We start from the raw sequence: 17,954 nt of genomic DNA on the forward strand, positions 1-17,954 counted from the left end.
ATGGTTGTGTATCACATACTTATGTTTCTCATTGATCAGGTAGGATTTTCAGTATACCAACTACATAAGAAAATTTCTCCCAGGACATTGTGAGACATCTGGCAACACTTTACAGCAGGATATGATAGTTTGGCTTTAGTGCCCCTATAGTTATCAGGCAAGGTGTTTGGTCTTACCACTCACACTTATGTACTTATTCTGCTACAGTTATATCTTGCTTATAGCTTTCTATCTTTTCAAGTCAGAAACTGAGAATCCTCTGTTCCATATACAACCTCCTTATTCATACTGGGTACCGCTTACAAGATATTCCATTATGCTCTCTCTGCAATAACCCAATATTGTTATTTATCCTTGAAACACTGGAATGTTCTTCATTCAAATAAAGTTGAATATGCTCCATATACTCTGTATTAGCCAGAGTTTAATCAAGTAGCATAAATGCGAACAGCACAGTTAGGTGACTGTTGCTTCCAGCAGGTCTGCTTTGCGTTCTTCCCTCAGTCTGTGAACTTAGGCAGATTGTGAGTGGGTGGGCAGATGGGATTGTGACAGTGCTTGGCTCTTGTAGCCCTTTCTTGCACGACCAGGGAAATGCTGATTGCCACTTTGGGATCAGAAAGTGAATTTCTTCCAGGCCAGAGATTCTGGTTTGGAGACAGGGGCACATCATCTAGGCATGGAATTGGGGTCACGGAGTCAGACTAGATGACCCTGGAGGTCCCTTCCATATGTTTCTATGATTCTAATCCCAGTTAATTAATTCTTTGCAGCTGTTCTAAAATGCCTATTTATTCTGTTCAAAGTACAGATATAAGCAATGATGCAGACACTGCCATATTCAGACAGCACGTGATGATAAATATGTAATAACCCCCCCGCTCCTCCTACAATAAATTTGAAAATATGTATGTTCTACCTGAACAGAAAAGGCTGAACATCCATTAAAATTAAAACCAAAATAACTATTTTATATCTTGTGGGGGAAGATGCCTCACATTTTTGGTAGTTATCCAAATATGAAATGAGCCTCTTGTGGCGCAGAGTGGTAAGGCAGCTGTCTGAAAGCTTTGCCCATGAGGCTGGGAGTTCAATCCCAGCAGCCGGCTCAAGGTTGACTCAGCCTTCCATCCTTCCGAGGTCGGTCAAATGAGTACCCAGCATGCTGGGGGGTAAACGGTAATGACTGAGGAAGGCACTGGCAAACCACCCCGTATTGAGTCTGCCATGAAAACGCTAGAGGGCGTCACCCCAAGGGTCAGATATGACTCGGTGCTTGCACAGGGGATACCTTTACCTTTACCTTTTACCAAATATGAAACACCAAACAGGCCCAAAGAAAAACCCTCAACAGCAGCTAGGAAAAGGCACAAAAAACTTATTTCTGCAGCAGTACCAAGAGGGAATACTGCCATTTAAATAGTTTACCATATACAAGTCAGTCTGTTTTGACAACATCAGACTGTTACAAGAAGTCCCACACCTAAATAGATGTATCTAGAATGCTGTCCTTGAATGACTTCAACATTGTTTTGAGAAACCTCTGAGCAAAATCTATTCCACTGCTTGGGAAGAGATATGGGTATCCTGTAAAAATGAAAGTTCAGTTTGTAGAAATGGTTGTCAAGTATTGTAACTAAGAAAAAAGCCATACAGATATAGAGCAAAACACAGAAAGTGAAGAAGGCTCGTGAAAACTTGAAATCCTAAACAAAAATGCTCATGCTTTTGTAAAAAGAGCAGTTCAACGTACCAATTAAATCATACAGAAGGACCAGCCCTACATGTCAATACCAATAAAACTTTTGGCTCAGTTTTACTGACAAATAATGACAAACTAGCTATATTTTAAAACAGCAATAAGGAAGGCAGCAGGAGTACAAGAGCACTCTTTGAACTTCAAAGTAAGATTTTAAAAAACGCCTTTCCATTGTTTAGCAGAAAAAACACTATGGGCTTATCCTGAATGTCACAGAAAAAAATATTTCTAGTTCAGCCATATCTACCCACCATGACAGAACTGGCTGCTTCAGGTGAATGTTACTTCAGAATGATTTTCATTTTCTGTGGGAAATGTAGCATCCAGTGATTTAGTTAGGTTAAGAATCTGAATAGGGGACCAAAAATACATCTATTCTCATTTGGATTCTAGAAATATGATACATTAAAGTGCATTAAATGCTTGTTATATTTAATTCTCTTACAAAGTCATAAGTGCACTGATTAAAATTGGAAAAATCTTAAAATAATGACAAGATTTAAAATAAGTATACATACAGCTTTCAGTCTCTTCACAGCATCTTCACATATATGCATTCCTCTCGATTCATCCACTTCCACATGTCCCAGATACTAATGAGAACAGCAAAGAAAATAAAAGCATTGAACTAGACCAGTTTCTCTGAACACACACTCCTTAAATTGATTAATTATGTCAGTACTTTTCTTTCTCCTGTAGATAGATGAAGAAAATGGCAATAAAAGGCAGGAGGGTCTCTTCAAATAATTACCAAGATTTTTTACATAACACAGAACTGTTGCAAATACAAAGATTAGGCATCAATGCATTAAAAACACATGGAACCAATGTTTGGGTTGGATCCAACTGAGTTTTCCAGTGGCAGAATGGAATTTTCCTGCCTCCCTTGTCTGATGCTGGCTCACTGCTCTCCATGTAATGCTAGTCCTGGTGGATAAGGGGCCCTGAGGAATGCTATCAGAAGGGTCTGCAGCAGGAGGAGGACTAAAAAAGAAGAGCTATTTTTTATACCCTGCTTTTCAGTAACTGAAGGAGTCACCAAGTGGATTGCAGTCGCCTGCCCTTCCTCTCCCAACAAACACCCTGTGAGGTAGGTGAGGCTGAGAGAATTCTAACAGAACTGCTGTGTGAGAAAAAGCTCTAACAGAACTGTGACTAGCCCAAGGTCAGCCAGCTGGCTGCAAGTGGAGGAGTGGGAAGTCAAGCCCGGCTCTTCAGATTAGAAGCCAATGATCTTAATCATTCACTACACTAGGCGGGAGAAACCTAGGGAAACTGCCACTTCAGTTTTGATCCACTCCTATATGTAACAGCAAGAGGAATACATTTGGCATCCTTAAGAAAACAGAAAATTTAGTTACCGAGTCCTTACAAAAAGATGCTCATTTAATTTTCAGCATCACATGGAAGCTTAAAATAATGACATGCGTTTGTACTGTAGTCGTCTGAATAGGTCTGACTAACCTGATCCCATCAGAGCCTAGAAGCTAAACATAGTTGACTGAATCCTAAAAATATCAATATTTCTCAATATTCCCAAATCCCAGTACTGATATGGTACTCAGATTCTGTCAATAGGGTAGAAAGGAATTGGTTGCCGGTTAGCTTCTGGATCAAGTTCAAGAATCAACCTGGGGGTAGGGAAGTGAGCTGTTTTTTTGAGGGAGAGACACCAAATTTGAAACTTGCTGGTGCTTTTCCTTAAAAAAAAAAAGCACAAGCCAAGTTTCAAAAAGTTTGGACCAGGGAGTCCTCAAAGAAGGTGCCCACATCCTCCATTGGTTGTAATGGAGAAAAAAGCCATTTACAGGGAATGCAGTTGGATAAGGATATTGTAGGGCTAGATCCATAGTTCAACAACATCTTTTTGACAGTGAAATGCAATCTAAGTTATATAGTCTCTGTGGACTAACAGGGTGCCAGCTTTTTATCTAACATTACTTCATCTAAATTTAGATGGGCCTTCTCTAGAGCTCAATTTGACGCCCTTCCCTCCGCCATTCTTTCTGGTAGATTTCAACACCAACCCATAACATTGCACAAATCTCTGTGCTCTGCTAATGTGGTAGAAACGCTCTCACAGACTCTCTTACAGTGTTAACTCTATGCTGAGGAAACAAATTGTATCATTGGTCCCTCATCACATCACTTTAGACATTTTAAACACACAGCAACCTCTGAGATCCTTCTGATTACATTTCTGCTAGAAGACAAAAAGCCCACCATCTCATATGCTGTAGCAAAATTTTGTATTGTAATCTGTTAGAAAAAAATGATCTATCAAAGAAGGGGTTGGCCAAATAGTTATGAATTGGAATATCTATTTTATCTATTGTTTTTTATGTATTTTAGCCTAAAGGCTGCCTGGAAATACTACGGCTACTTGCTTTTATTTCATTTTATTGTATTGTATTGCTGTATTGTATAAGATTGTATAGGACAGTCAAAGACTGTAACAAATAAACTAAACTCTGTTTCTCAAACATTAAGGTGTGCTGGGGGGGCATATTCAATATGAAAAACCTGGTAAGAGTTTAGATTGGTTTAAGCATAAGAATGATTTTTCAACGTGTGCTTCAGAGAAAAAATACATTTATGTGAAGGTAAATATTATGATGATATAGCACTCTCATGGTATCTTAACAGTTTATCACATACCAAATGGGTTGCTCTCCATTATCCCTGCTATAGTCTTTCAGCACAAACAGAAAGTAACTAGCCATCTGTCTCTTCTATGATCCTCACTCATGCTACTTTTGGACTAGCTAGTGCAGTGGTCCCCAGCCTTTTGGGTATGATGCCCCACAAGTCCAAATTAATCAGGGCTAGCCAAAGGTTTTTTAGCACCACAGGCAAATATGACATAGGCACCCATCTATTCTAGAATTCCATTTTCTAGTGACCAACCAGCTATATTTCAGAAATGAACAAATACCACACAAAGTATACAGCTGCCCCACTATGAATTCCAAGCAAGCAGACTATCTCCTCTTCCTTTTCCTGATGTGCCAGAGAATGTGTTTGAGGATGTGTGCTCACAGGGCACTGAGTTGAGGAAATAGGTGAAGATGGCAGATGGCGGTGAAGAGGTTGGTGGCAAGGGGCACAGTGCAGTACATCTCCCAGAGCACATACTGAAGCAGTGCAGAGGGATGGGCAAGAGGTTAGGCTGCTGAAGGAGCAGCTCCAAGACATACCCCCCCAGACATACCTCTTTCTATCTTCCTCTGGTTGTTCCATGGCAGGCTGAAGAGCTTCCACCTACCACTTTTTCCAACTCTCCCTCCCCCCCATCATCTTTTAGCTACCAGGAAGTTAATTAGTAGCTAGTACTTTCCCCATCTATACATGAGAATGTAAGGAGATGGTTGGGGGGAGCTGCCATTAGGGAGGGCTGGCCTGCAACACACTTTCAGAGGCTTCACAACCCACAAATTAGCGAACATTATGGATGTAAAGAACAGAGCACAGAAGAAGGCAACACAACAAAAGTCAAACCCAACATTGCTTATAACTGCCATTTCTGACGTACTCTGGGTGTGTTGTCATAGCTGCTTTTACCAAACCAGTGAAAATCAGGATACAAAGTAGTATCGCTACAGCTTACAATGCTTAGATTGAACCAACAATACTTTGTTACTTTTTCCTCCAGATCCAAAACACAGCACTTAAGTTTCATATGTTTAAGACCCCAGATACCTGAAGTAACTACATGGAGTTGCACATTCATTTTACAGAAAGCGTAAACTCTGATGGAGAAGGTTGTTTGCTGCACTGAAATTTACAGTATTTAGTGTACTGTTAATCATCTACAGGATTCTGTTTTGTAGGGTGAAAGAAAACAGTTGGCTCTTTGGCTCCATGTTTTTGCTGAAACTGCAGTCATCTATTGTACACCACTAGATTTACAGGGCTTGTGAAAAGCTTCTGCAAAACAAATAAACCTTTTTCATTTTCTACAGTGCAGTGTCCATGAAAATAAGTAAAATATACAAGACTAGTATTCAAGTCCGCTGTATTCTGAATACAGCGGGCACTAGGCAAGGGAGCCCCCAGCAGCCGGGCGCAAGGCGGCTGGCGGGGGCTCCCTTGCTGGCAGCCTGACGCGGCGGGAGGCGCTTTGCGCCTCCCAACGCGGCAGGCCGCCGGGCAGGGAGCCCCCCACCACCCTTGGCGGCGGCCTGGCGCGTCGGGAGGCGCGAAGCCTGACGCGTCAGGCTGCCGGCAAAGGAGCAAGCGTGAGCCGCACTGCGCACGGCTTGCAGTTGCTCCAGGGCGGAAATCGGAGGGACCAATCGGCAGGCGCGCGATGGTCTGTCCGGAGGAAGGGTCTGTCCGGATTGGACCCTTCCTCATCCCGGACACATCCCGCCCCTATAGCCCTTACTCTTTTATTTAGTCCGCGGTGCCCGTGGCGCCGCGGGCGGTGTTCAGATGATTAGATGGCAATTTTAGGTAATTTGGTATCCAACATGAATTGTACAGATAATATTAATGGCTTGAAAGCTGGAATGTTTCCAGTTCAAAGAAACAAACCAGCGCTGAATACTTGATATGTCTTACAACAAAAACAAATTTATAAAAGCTGAATGGAAGAGCTCTGTCTTACTGGTCCTACAGAACTTGGTATGCTCTGTTAGTGCCCTGATTTCACCAGGGAGCTCATTCCGCCAGGCAAGAGAAAGGGCTCAAAAGGCTGGTGGAGGCCAAGAATACTTCTTTCAGGCCAGGGATCCTCAGTTTATTGGAATTGCTTGACCAAAGTACTTTTTGTGGAATGTATTCAGAAAGGCGGTCCCTCAGATATGCAGGGCCCAGATCGCGTAAAGCCTTAAAGCCATCTTTCTAAACTTTTTTACCATTGAGAAACCCCTGAAACATTCTTCAGGCTTTGAGAAACCCCAGAAGTGGTGCTATAACGTTGAATATGGTTAGGAAGCATAGCTGCGTGCATGCCCATCCAAGATCTCCTTGGATTGCAACTTCTCTCCAGGTGACAAGAATCAATTCGCCTGGAAAAAATGGCTATTTCGGAAGGTGGACTTCATGGCATCTACCCTACTGAAGTCCCTCCCTTCCCCAAACCCCACCCTCTGAAGGTTCTACCCCCCAAATCGCCAGGTATTGCTCAACCCAGAACTGGCAACCCTAAACTAAATATGTGTAAGTCTTGACTGCCCAACAAGTATCCAGAACCAATGGATGTTTTCTGGTATCATCAGCAACTAAATTACAGATTCGTTGCAGTACTGAAGCAGGAAATCAGTAATCAGGCCCAGGGGAAAATGTGGAAAAATTCAGCACCAAGGAACAATTAGAAATTTGGGTAAGCCCTTATGACATATTTTTTTCCTTTGTCCTGAAGGCACTACAAGCATTCCATAGTTTCAGTCACTCAAAATTTGTAGCAGAAAGATCTTTACATAATTATAATGATCTATAATGTTATAAATATACTTTGTATTGTTAAGGATATCTTTATAATTCTTTATAATTCAAATGTAACAAGTGTGATTTTTAATATTCTGTAAGGACAAAAGTAGACATGACAGCATGAATGAATGAATGATCCTCATGTCCAACATAGGGACACTGCCATATTAAAGCCTGAAATGAGAGAATTCTTTAAAAGGTACATTGGGACAAGAGGTTCTCATCACATTTTCCCTTGTCTTTTCAAACACGAAAACAGCCATCATCAGCACTAGGGTTGGGCACATTGAAGCGGCCACTCATGGCTGAAGCAGCCGGCACCGTATCGCGGGAGGGGGAGAGGTGAGGCCAGGCATTGATGTGCCGATCGGTGCTCGGCGCCTACATGTGTGCGCTGCCCGGTGCGTGGACGCCCATGCCTCCCCCCTCTGGCGCCGCACTGCTGGCTGCCGAAGTGCCCAACCCTAATTCAGCACTGCGCCTTCAAAGTATTTTAAAATAGCCATTTTAGCTTTTAGAATAGTGGCAGCTTCCACGTGTTGAACATGAGGATGCCATCACATCCAGTTTGACCCCAAGGCCACTACTGAACAGTTCAATTTTTTCATTATTGTGATGTTTAATATCCCAATAGATCACTTTTGTGAATTTATAAGAATATCAGCCCAAATAAGACACTGCTAAAGTTCTTTTTTATATTTTCAATTCTCTCCCCAACTCCTGTACCGCAGAAGACAAGACCTAAAATTTGTGTAGAAGTATAGGGTGTACTAGTTTGCTCTGTTTTCTCTAATATTGGTTACATTTGCAGTTTAGAAAATTGTGGCATCTACACTTTTTAATTTCATATATGACAAATATGCATTCATTTAATGTTGTTACTGTGAAATATGTTCTAGTCTGTTAAGTAACTACTTCATATTTTGTCCATTTCATCATGTTTCCAAAGTTTTTAGATTTCTGCTCCCCATATGGTCGAGGCGGGTACTGAAGGAAGATCTGGTTGCCCTCCCCCCCCCCTTAGGAAGTTACGTCATCTGCTAGAACATCATGGGTGATGATTGGTTGACATAGCCCTTTGCCGCCCTGGTGGCAGGAGTACTGTATGGGGAAGGATTGTTTTTTTCCACCACACTTTTTTGTGTAATGTTTGGAACTGTCTTAATGGGGTCTTAATGGGATTTTACTGTTGTGGGTTTTTTATGTTGTAACCCACCATGAGCCGGCTTGCCAAGAGTGGCAGGTAAGAAATTTAATAAATAATAATAATGATATATCTGGAATCTTGTTTATGCCTTCTATGCCAATAAGCTTCATGCTTCTGAAGCTATTCTGACCAGATTAAACCTATAATTATCAAATGTATTTGCATAATTTGGTTTCAGGATTTGCCAGATGTACACATGTAGGTGCTAGATAAGTAAAGTTAAAAGCAGTGTTTTAATGTTCTGCTGTTGGTTCAGTTGTAGTCTATTGCATACCTATTTTTCTATTTGCTTTGTTGCAAAACACTGAATTGGTAGTTCAGAAGCTAGTTGAGTGGGAGACCCGAGAAGTTTTAAAAGTTAATCTAAAACCCAGCACAGGTTGGGGTTTCAAGGTGAGTTATGAGGGCTGAAAACAGAATTTTGCAGGATCCCACCCATTATTTCCTGTTTGAACACAATCGGCAGGTTTTTTTTAACTATTAGCTTTTCTGCCAGCAGATTGAGGATAAAACTAGTTTGCCACAGAGGGCTTAGCAAGGGCTATGCTAAGGCTTAGTTATTGTGTTCATACAAACTAAACAATGTGTTGGCAGCTGAATATGACTATGTACTATGCTGCAAGATGTTGGAAATGGTGCCAGATAATACAACATCTCTGAGATAAAATCAGCTATATACACACCCATCTTTTAGACTTCAGTAAAGTCAATGATAAATGAAATGCAATAAGTTTTCTACAGTTACAGTGATCTCTCAATTTCATGCATCTTAGCTCAATTTTCTCAACTATTGCACCATATGTTACTGCATGTGTTTTAAATTTGTGAAATATCCCCCCAAAAGTATACAACAATTCTGAGAAGGTAGAAATACATGTTCCTTCCTAAATATGCTGTGATCATTTGTGTATTCTCTCCAACCCATGCATAATTTTATGAACCTCTATCATGTGTGCCCCCCCCACCTTAGCTGATTGTTTTCTAAACTGAAATGTCCCAGACTCTTCTGCCTTTCCTCATAGCCAAGGTACTTCCAGCACCATAATCATCTTGGTTGCCCTCCTCTGTACTTTTTCCAGCACTGCAATGTCCTTTTTGAGATTCGGTATTCCGAATGAGGTTGCACTAGAGATTTATATAAAATATTGGCCATTTGATTCTCTATCCCTTTCCTGATAATCCCTAGCAAAGAGCGTGCCTTTTCCACTGATGCAGGAAACTGGGTTGACATTTTCACTGAGCTATCCACTATAACCCCAAGATATTTTCCCCTCACAGTCTCAGCAGGTTCAGACCCCACTAGCATACACTCAAAGTCTGGATTTTTCATTCCAATGTGCATCACCTTACACTTACCAACAATGAACTTCATTTGCCACATTGTCACCCATTCACCCTGTTTGTGGAGTTCCCCTTGGTTTTCACCATACTGAATATGTTGGTGTCACCTACACCAGTGGTCCTCCACCTTTTTATCACCAGGGACTGGTCAACGCTTGACAATTTTACTGAGGTTTCCCGCCAGTGCCCCCGACTTCCCGCCGCCACTGGGGGGGGGGGGGTGCTGCCAGCAGCAGCTGCGCAGTGCCATGCCGAAGGAGAGCCCCAGCGATTGTGGCCACTGGAGAGCACCAAAGGTGAGCCAGCGGCAGAGTGGCAGGGCAGCCTCCAAGGCAGCAGCTGGGAAGGAGGACGAGGAGCAGCCATGGCCCAGTACCGACTGATCCCCGGACCAGGGTTAGGGTTAGGGTTAGGGGACTACTGACATACAGTACTTACCCCTACTTTCAGATAATTTATTAACTAAATAGTACCAGCTCCAATATCAATCTTTGTGGGACCCCACTGCTTACTTCCCTCCATTGAGAGAACTACTTTGCTTCCTGTCATTTAACCATTTTTAATCCATAAGAGAACCCATCCTCTTCTAAGATGACTGCTAAGTATACTCAGGAATCTTTGGTGAGGTACCCTCTACAAAGCCTTCTGTAAGTTCAAATATACCAGGTCATCATTGTCTACATGATCAAAGAGCCTTAAAAAGTTGGTGAGGCAGGACTTCCCTTTGCAGAAACCATTCTGATTTTTCCTCAGCAGGCTTTGCCCCCCCCCCCGCCATGTGCCTAACAATTCTATTTTTTATTACAATTTCTTATATTTTGCATGGGATAGATGTTAGGCTGACTAGCCTCTAATTTCCTGGTTCCTCTTTGAGTCCCTTTTTTAAAACTGGTGTAATATTTGCTACTTGCCAGATTTCTGGTACAGTGGGTGAATTTAGTGATAGTTAATATACTAACCTGAATATGTAACCTATCTCACATTTGAATTCCTTAAGAACTCTAAGGTGTATGCCATCAGGACCCGTAAACTTATTTTTTAAAATTTTTCTGGTCACCTCAATTTGGCTCAGTTTTTCAGACTCCCACACTTTCCACAGTAGATTCTTCCACATATTGGGTGCCACATATTGGGTGCACCAAGCATACAACTCAGTGGCCAGATCTCTGCCCCCCATGGACCTCCCAATCTTTTGCTATACAGTGACCTGGGTCCTTTTGCATGCAGCATCCCCTCCCTCGTTGAATAAACCAGCAGCCGTCAGCCCGGGGGGACAACCACCATACATACCATCATACATATCTCTGACTTACACCGTTCACCCACCGATCACCTGGAGGCAGCTGCTGCCACACAAAAGTCTCTGGTTTATCAGGATTTGCTCATTCTGGGGGCCCCTATGCACGCAGCCTTGTGTCTGGGGCAGTGCCTCCCTTCAACTCATCTTCCTGGTCCCCTTCCACAGTGGTTCAGTGGGGGGAAGCTCGCAATGCCTAGCCACTTAGCATTTTTCCCCTTGAGGCCCAAGCTCACAGCATTAATGGCAGGAGCATGTTGGGGAAGGGATCTGACCTCCCTTGGCAGTACAGGGGCATCTACCCATCACTGCACGTCTGGCACTCCAGTCCATCCATGCGGGTTTTCTTTCCCCCCACCCGCTCTAACCCATAGGGCATCACTATTAGGACACACCAACTCAGAGCTTGCCAGCTGCTGTCCTTGATAAAATGTATATCTCTAACACCTGGCATTACATTTTATGGCATACATGGCCTGGCCCGAGAAAGTCACATTTATGTCATACCTGACTCTCTTAACATCTCTGCTTTAGAGGATCCATCCACTGACCTGAATGTTGAACTTAATAGCATTGTGGCCAGTGTTCCCAATTGGTTTAACAACCTCTACATATCTCAACCAGGGCTTCATTTATACTCCATCTTTCTCCTCGATGGGGACCCAAGGCAGCTTAAATTATTCTCCTACCCTCCCTTTTTTCCTCACAATGACCCTGGGAGGCAGATTAGGCTTGAGAGTGTATAACTTGTCCACAGTCCACAGTCATCCAGCAACCTTCATTTGGATTTCTTTGGTGGCCTGAGCCTCTTCGTAGTTTCAGGTCATACCCATATTGGCCTGCAGTAGAAGATCTCAGTTCAATAGCATCTTCCTAGGATATTTATTTGTTTCTTTGTTTGTTTATTCATTCATTAGATTTTTAGCCTGCCACTCTCCGGAGACTCGTGACAGGGTATAATATAATATAACTGCCCCTCCCCCAAAAAACATGATAAACCTCATCCCATAACAAAATAATGAAACATATTTTAAAAAGGATAAAACAAGATTGGTGGTATAATTCCTCCCCCCATCCCTGCAGCCGTCCACCCCCAGGGTGGGGTATGCTGGATGTTATTGAGTAGCTTGAGGAGGGTCCCCTGTTGTTCCTGACTCTCAACTCAACCAAAGACTTGGCAGAACAGCTCCATTTTGCAGGCCCTGCAGAACTCTGATAGCTCCATCAGTGCCCTTAGATCTTCTGGGATCTCATTCCACCAGGTTGGGGCCAGGACCGAAAAGGCCCTGGCCTGGGTTGAGGCCAGGCATGCTTCTTAAGTCAAAGTTCTGACCAAGGGAGCTTTGACTCTCAAAATATGATACTCTGTAAATTTTCATTTTTAAGGTGCTATAGGACTTGAGCTGTACCTTTTCATACTTCAAGGTTGGAAAGCTGCTATGCAAAAAGAGGGCATATGTTAAAATATGGCGATCTGGCAGCAAGCCGTGTCCACAACCCACTCAAAGTGACACCTTCCCTAAGTAGCTAGGCTCTAATTAGCAAATGAATATTTTCTGTAAAAGGAAGGAAAGGCATGAACCAAACAGAATTTATTTCTTTCATTTGCTCATCTTTCTTAAATAACAATGTTATCTGATGTCCTAACCGTCTCTGGCTGGCTTTTCTACTTTTATATTTAGAAATGCTTTTTCTATTTTAATTTGCTTTTTAGAATGTTTCCTGAAATCTTATTGATTTGTCCTTGTTTCCGTTTCTCATTAGAACAGAACTTCCACAGTTAGGCATATCTTAACTAGTTACAAAGACATATTTCACACTCTCATACATTTGTGTGTGCATACATTTTATAACTGAAGGTACACATTATGATTTGAAACAAAAATTGAGAATTTAAACATTAAGTGAACTAAAGTGGAATGGATTTGGTTATTTTCAGTCAGAAAATTATATAATATTTTACTCTGGAAATAACAAACAGAAGAAGAAACAGAGTTGCTCTTATAGACCATTTATGCACTGGGGACTTTACTGCCCCAGCTCTTGTGCAGGAACACAAATCAGGGGCGGATGAGGTGCACCAGGCCAAATACTCCCCTGTATGGGTGCAGGAAGAGGTGGGGCAACCTGCCACAACTAAAACTCCAGCCTGCAGCTCGGCATGAAACTTCCAGTGAATAAACGGTCACAGTGAGGCCAGATGTAGTATAGGCAAAGGACTATAATCCAAAGGCTGACCAACTACAGATGTTGAAGAGGAAGAAATAAAAAGTTCTTATGTAGGTGTCCAAGAAGACATTGATCACACATCTAAGCATTATGTGCTGATAATCACAGGTGACTAGAATGAAAAACTGGGAAACAAAGCAGAATCAAATCTTGTCAAAAGATTGGGCTACAAGTAGGAAATGAAGCAGGAGAGCAACTCATAGAAAGCAGAATTCAGAATTATACAGTTCAGTGAAGATAACAACTTGTTCATCATGAACAAATAATAGCCGAGATTACTGGATGGCCAATACAGAAATCATAGATTATATAAGCACAAATAGAGCTCTACTCTCTCCACTAAAACAAGATCAGGAGTTGCTTGTGGTACTGCCCATGAATTGTTAATATAAAAATCAGAATGAAGCTGAAGAAAAACACCAAAATATTCAGTGCCGAAATACAACCGAAACAACATTCCTGAAGGATTTATAAAGAACAGAATTGCTAAGTTCAAGTGAACATGAACTGGAGGAACCATTGGTTGAAACCAGAGATATTACAGGATGAATGCACAAAGAGTATCCCTGTAATTAAAAGAAATGAAATGCCTCAATTAATGACTCCTGAAAGTCTTAAAATGTCTCAAGATAGATGAGAAGCAAAAGTAAAACATAACAGAAATAGTATCAAATCTAAATGCAGTGTTCCAGCAACTTATACAAAGAGACAATTATAACCAGTGTAAATAAATATATGAGAACAAAAGAAGAAGAATGCAAGGACTGTTTCACAAGATCCAGGAAATCAAGGGGAAGTTTAAAGCACAGTTGGGAATGCTGAAAGATCAACATGGAAATACATTAACTGAACAGGATAAACTGAAGGAAAGGTGGGAACAATACACTAAAAAATGATACAAAAGAGATGAAAGGATGATTAATCCCTTTAAAGAATAATCTTTTTAAGAATCACCTGCAATTCTAGAAAGAAAAGTGAAAACTGCACTGAAAGCCATTCAGAGAAACAAATCACCAGGAATAAATGGGATATCAACAGAATTATTACAAGCCAGAGAGTCTAAAATCTTAACAAGAGTATGCCAACAAATGTGGAAAACAAAACAATGGCCCAAAGACTGGAAAATCTCAATCTACATTCTAATTCTGAAAAGGAAGACATCACAAACTGCAGCAACTATCAGACCATTGCATTAACTTATCATGCAAGTAAAGGGATGCTCAAAATCCTAAGCAAAGTCTGTTACCATATATGTAATGAGAAATGCCAGGCATTCTAGGCAGAATCAGAAAAGGAAGAGGCATTAGACATCATATTGCAAATTTACACTGATTATTGGCGCATACAACAGAATTTCAGAAAAAAATCAGCTTGTGTTTCAAAGCTGTTACTGACAGAAAACTGTAAAGATTTGAAAAGACTATTGTATCTGAACACTAAGAAGTAATGACAACCAAGGAATTACACAATTGATGATCAAGAGACTGAAATTGTTGAAATTGCAAGCTTGCGGCCTGGGAAGCTTCTTAATGCGGGAGGGCGGGGAGAGGGAATCAGGGCCGGCCGCGCCCGCGTGGGCGCGGCCCGATGCGCGGACGCGGCCCGCAGGTGCGGCCCGATGCGTGGGCGCGGCCCGCGAGTGCAGCCCGATGCGCGGGCGTGGCCCGCGGGCGCGGCCGATGCGTGGGCGTGGCCCGCGCAGGCCGCGGGCCGCGCCCCGATGCCCTGCCGGTCCCCAACCTCAGAAAGGTTGGGGACCACTGTTTTAGAGGTTATTAATTCATAGGGTCACCATAACTGAGAACAACTTAACAACATTTACCATCATGACATTCTGTGGCCTTTATTATATTAAATGTATAAAGTTACTTTCAAGTACTTTGTTCATTATCCTTTGTTTAACACTTCACTGTGACTAGCGTTTATGTCTCAACCACATTCTAATTGCACTATTCAGAGAAGGAGAGAGTCAGACAGCCAACTGTCACAGCAGGCAGAAGCACAACATTTTCTTCCTTGCTCCTGAGCAGTATCATCACAGTTTCATGGAAAATAAAGTCTATCAATGATTACTAGCTATGGTGACTAAAAGGAACATTCAAGAGACAGGAGACATCTGAATACCAACGCCAGGAGGCAACATCAGTGAAGGTCTTCTTGGTCTCTATTGCCATATTGGTCCTCCAGCCACTATGTGAGACAGGAAGTTGGGCTAGGTAGACCATTGGTCTAATCAGGGCTCTTCTTACATCCTGATCACCTCAACAGCAATGGCATTCAAAATCAGATGTCCAATTAGTAGTAGTCATGTATTATATAGCACAACTGGAAGCATTTAAAATTGTACTGCATTTCCATGCCACATTACACAATCTTTTAATATAATGACTATATGAGTAGGAAAGAATCACAGAGGGCAGCCAAACTCTAAAGTGACTTTAGAACTCCCATTTTCTCAGAAACATCAAATCAGTGTATATATTTGTCGGGAACGGCCCGACTTGCAGACAAAGGCCCTCTCACCACAGGCAGTCTTTCGGGAACAGGGAGCAGCGGCCACGGACCCGTACGCGGGAGAGATGAAGGAGGAAAGTGAAAAGAAAGGGAACGAGGAACGCCGAAAGACTGGTCGCACCCGGATCAAAGTGAGGGCAAAACAGATAATGCAGAACGGGCGTGCCCGGAAGAACTGGTGGGAGGTTCATGAGAGCTCGGGAGGTGGGGACAAGGAGAGGAAGGATATTTAACAGTCGGCGTCTGTGAGGAGGCGGTGTTCAGCATAGTGAGGAAACTATTCTGAACCCGGGAGTCATGAATGACAGTAATTCGACAGGACTCCGTTCTGAGACGCTGCCTATCCTGATAACTATTTTTCCTGACCTGGTCTTCAGTTCCCGACATCGTGGCGGAGAAGGAACAAGAAACCCCGGACCCTGACAATATTAAGTTTAAAAATTAAGTTTCCTTGAACTTGAGTTTGTACCAGAGACCTGGTCTGTGTGTTCTAAGTATCTATACAGACACTGCAAAAGTAGTAAATGTGCAGTGAAATATTGAGTTTTGAAGAAGAAGAAGAAGAAGAAGAAGAAGAAGAAGAAGAAGAAGAAGAAGAAGAAGAAGAAGAAGAAGAAGAAGAAGAAGAATTGGTTCTTATATGTCGCTTTTCTCTACCTGAAGGAATCTCAAAGAGGCTCACATTCGCCTTTCCTTTCCTCTCCCCACAACAGACAGAACTGAGAGAGCCCTGATATTACTGCTCAGTCAGAACAGCTTTATCAGTGTTGTGGGGAGCCCAAGGTCACCCAGCTGGCTGCATGTGGGGGAGCAAGGAATCGAACCTGGCTCGTCAGATTAGAAGTCCACACTCCTAACCACTATACCAATCTCAGCATTGTTTTAAAGATTATTTTGGTAGAGGTGCATTTACCATGCAACTAATCAGAACACACCAGGAAAGGATTATTAATATAAATGACATTTCAATAATATGAACTCAACTACTCTGAGTACTGGACCTCAATTAACCTCATTTTTTTCCTGCAGTGTCTTATGGCCACCACTCTGATTTCAGTTTCTGCATACCATTTTTCATATACCTAGCCTAAACTCACCTAGGTATTAGAAGTTAGCTTTCCTGTTGTCATTGCTTTACTTGTACTCTCTGGGAGAAGGTGGGAGGGAGAGAATAGAGGCAATTCCCCCCACCTAAGCCTGACATGTTCAGATAGAGGAAAACTTTGTATCATGTCAAAGGTGGGAAGACCTTATATTTTATCTTTTTATATTTCATTCTCTCATTACACAAGAGGCAAGCAGATCTGCTTTGCATAGTAGCAGCCACAATTTCCACTCTCTAACTGCTACACACACCCACAGAGCAAGGTATATCACATTTCTATGTAAGAGAATCTCTCTCTAAAAGCAGACCTGTGGAAAATGCACCAATTCACCCGTTGTCATGTGAAGTCTTTGTTCTTTTACAGACACATAAAAGTGGAGCAGGCAGACAAGGAATACAAAACCTGCTTCTCTCTATCTCACTGTGATGAACACTTAGCTATTTGATAACTATTGAACTAGTGAAAGTTTCAACTGCCTCTAGAGAAGTCCCTACCCTATCCACCTGAAAACGAAAAGGGGGAGGTCTTTGATGTAGGATACAGAATTTAAGAAAATCATCCCAATTTGGTGACAAACATTACAGGTAGAAATGTGTTTTCCTCTGAAACTAAGCTAAACGATACCAGAGTAACTCAACTACTCTGAATATATGTAACTTTAAGGCATCAGAAGAAAATGTACTAAGCTAAACTTGACCAGAAAAAAATTGTAGACACTTCTGGTTTCTACCCCCACATAACTAGGAACATAAATAAGACAATACCTTCTGAAAATCAAGTTTCTAGTGACATGGCTCTCATATTCTTAGAGCTTTGTATCCTCTCACAGAACATATGACGTTAACATAAACCAAGTCAGACGACTGGTTTAGCAAGGTTAATATTGTGCAATCTAACTGGCATCAACTGTCCTGTAGAGGCCTTCCGTATTAAACCTACCACCTGATCCTTTTAATAGGTCAACCAGGGACTGAACTTGAGAGCTTCAGCATGCGAAGAATACTCTACCAACTGAACCATGGTCCCCTTGCACCTGCTTCACTGTCTTGTATCCTCCACAAACAAAGC

At 42.1% G+C, this 17,954-nt stretch overlaps 1 protein-coding gene across 9 annotated transcripts in view; it reads right to left on the minus strand.

The window, feature by feature from the left end:
* Positions 1-17,954, minus strand: part of NUMB (NUMB endocytic adaptor protein) — an 81,365-nt gene that overhangs the window by 28,530 nt on the left and 34,881 nt on the right. For all 9 annotated transcript variants that reach the window (XM_077322700.1, XM_077322709.1, XM_077322707.1 and 6 more), the window contains exon 3: positions 2,278-2,352. In XM_077322700.1, coding sequence (XP_077178815.1) covers positions 2,278-2,352 — 75 coding nt within the window. The remainder of the gene's footprint in view (positions 1-2,277; positions 2,353-17,954) is intronic.

Source organism: Paroedura picta, chromosome 2 (genome assembly GCF_049243985.1).
Source record: "Paroedura picta isolate Pp20150507F chromosome 2, Ppicta_v3.0, whole genome shotgun sequence".
NCBI classification, from domain to species: domain Eukaryota; kingdom Metazoa; phylum Chordata; class Lepidosauria; order Squamata; family Gekkonidae; genus Paroedura; species Paroedura picta.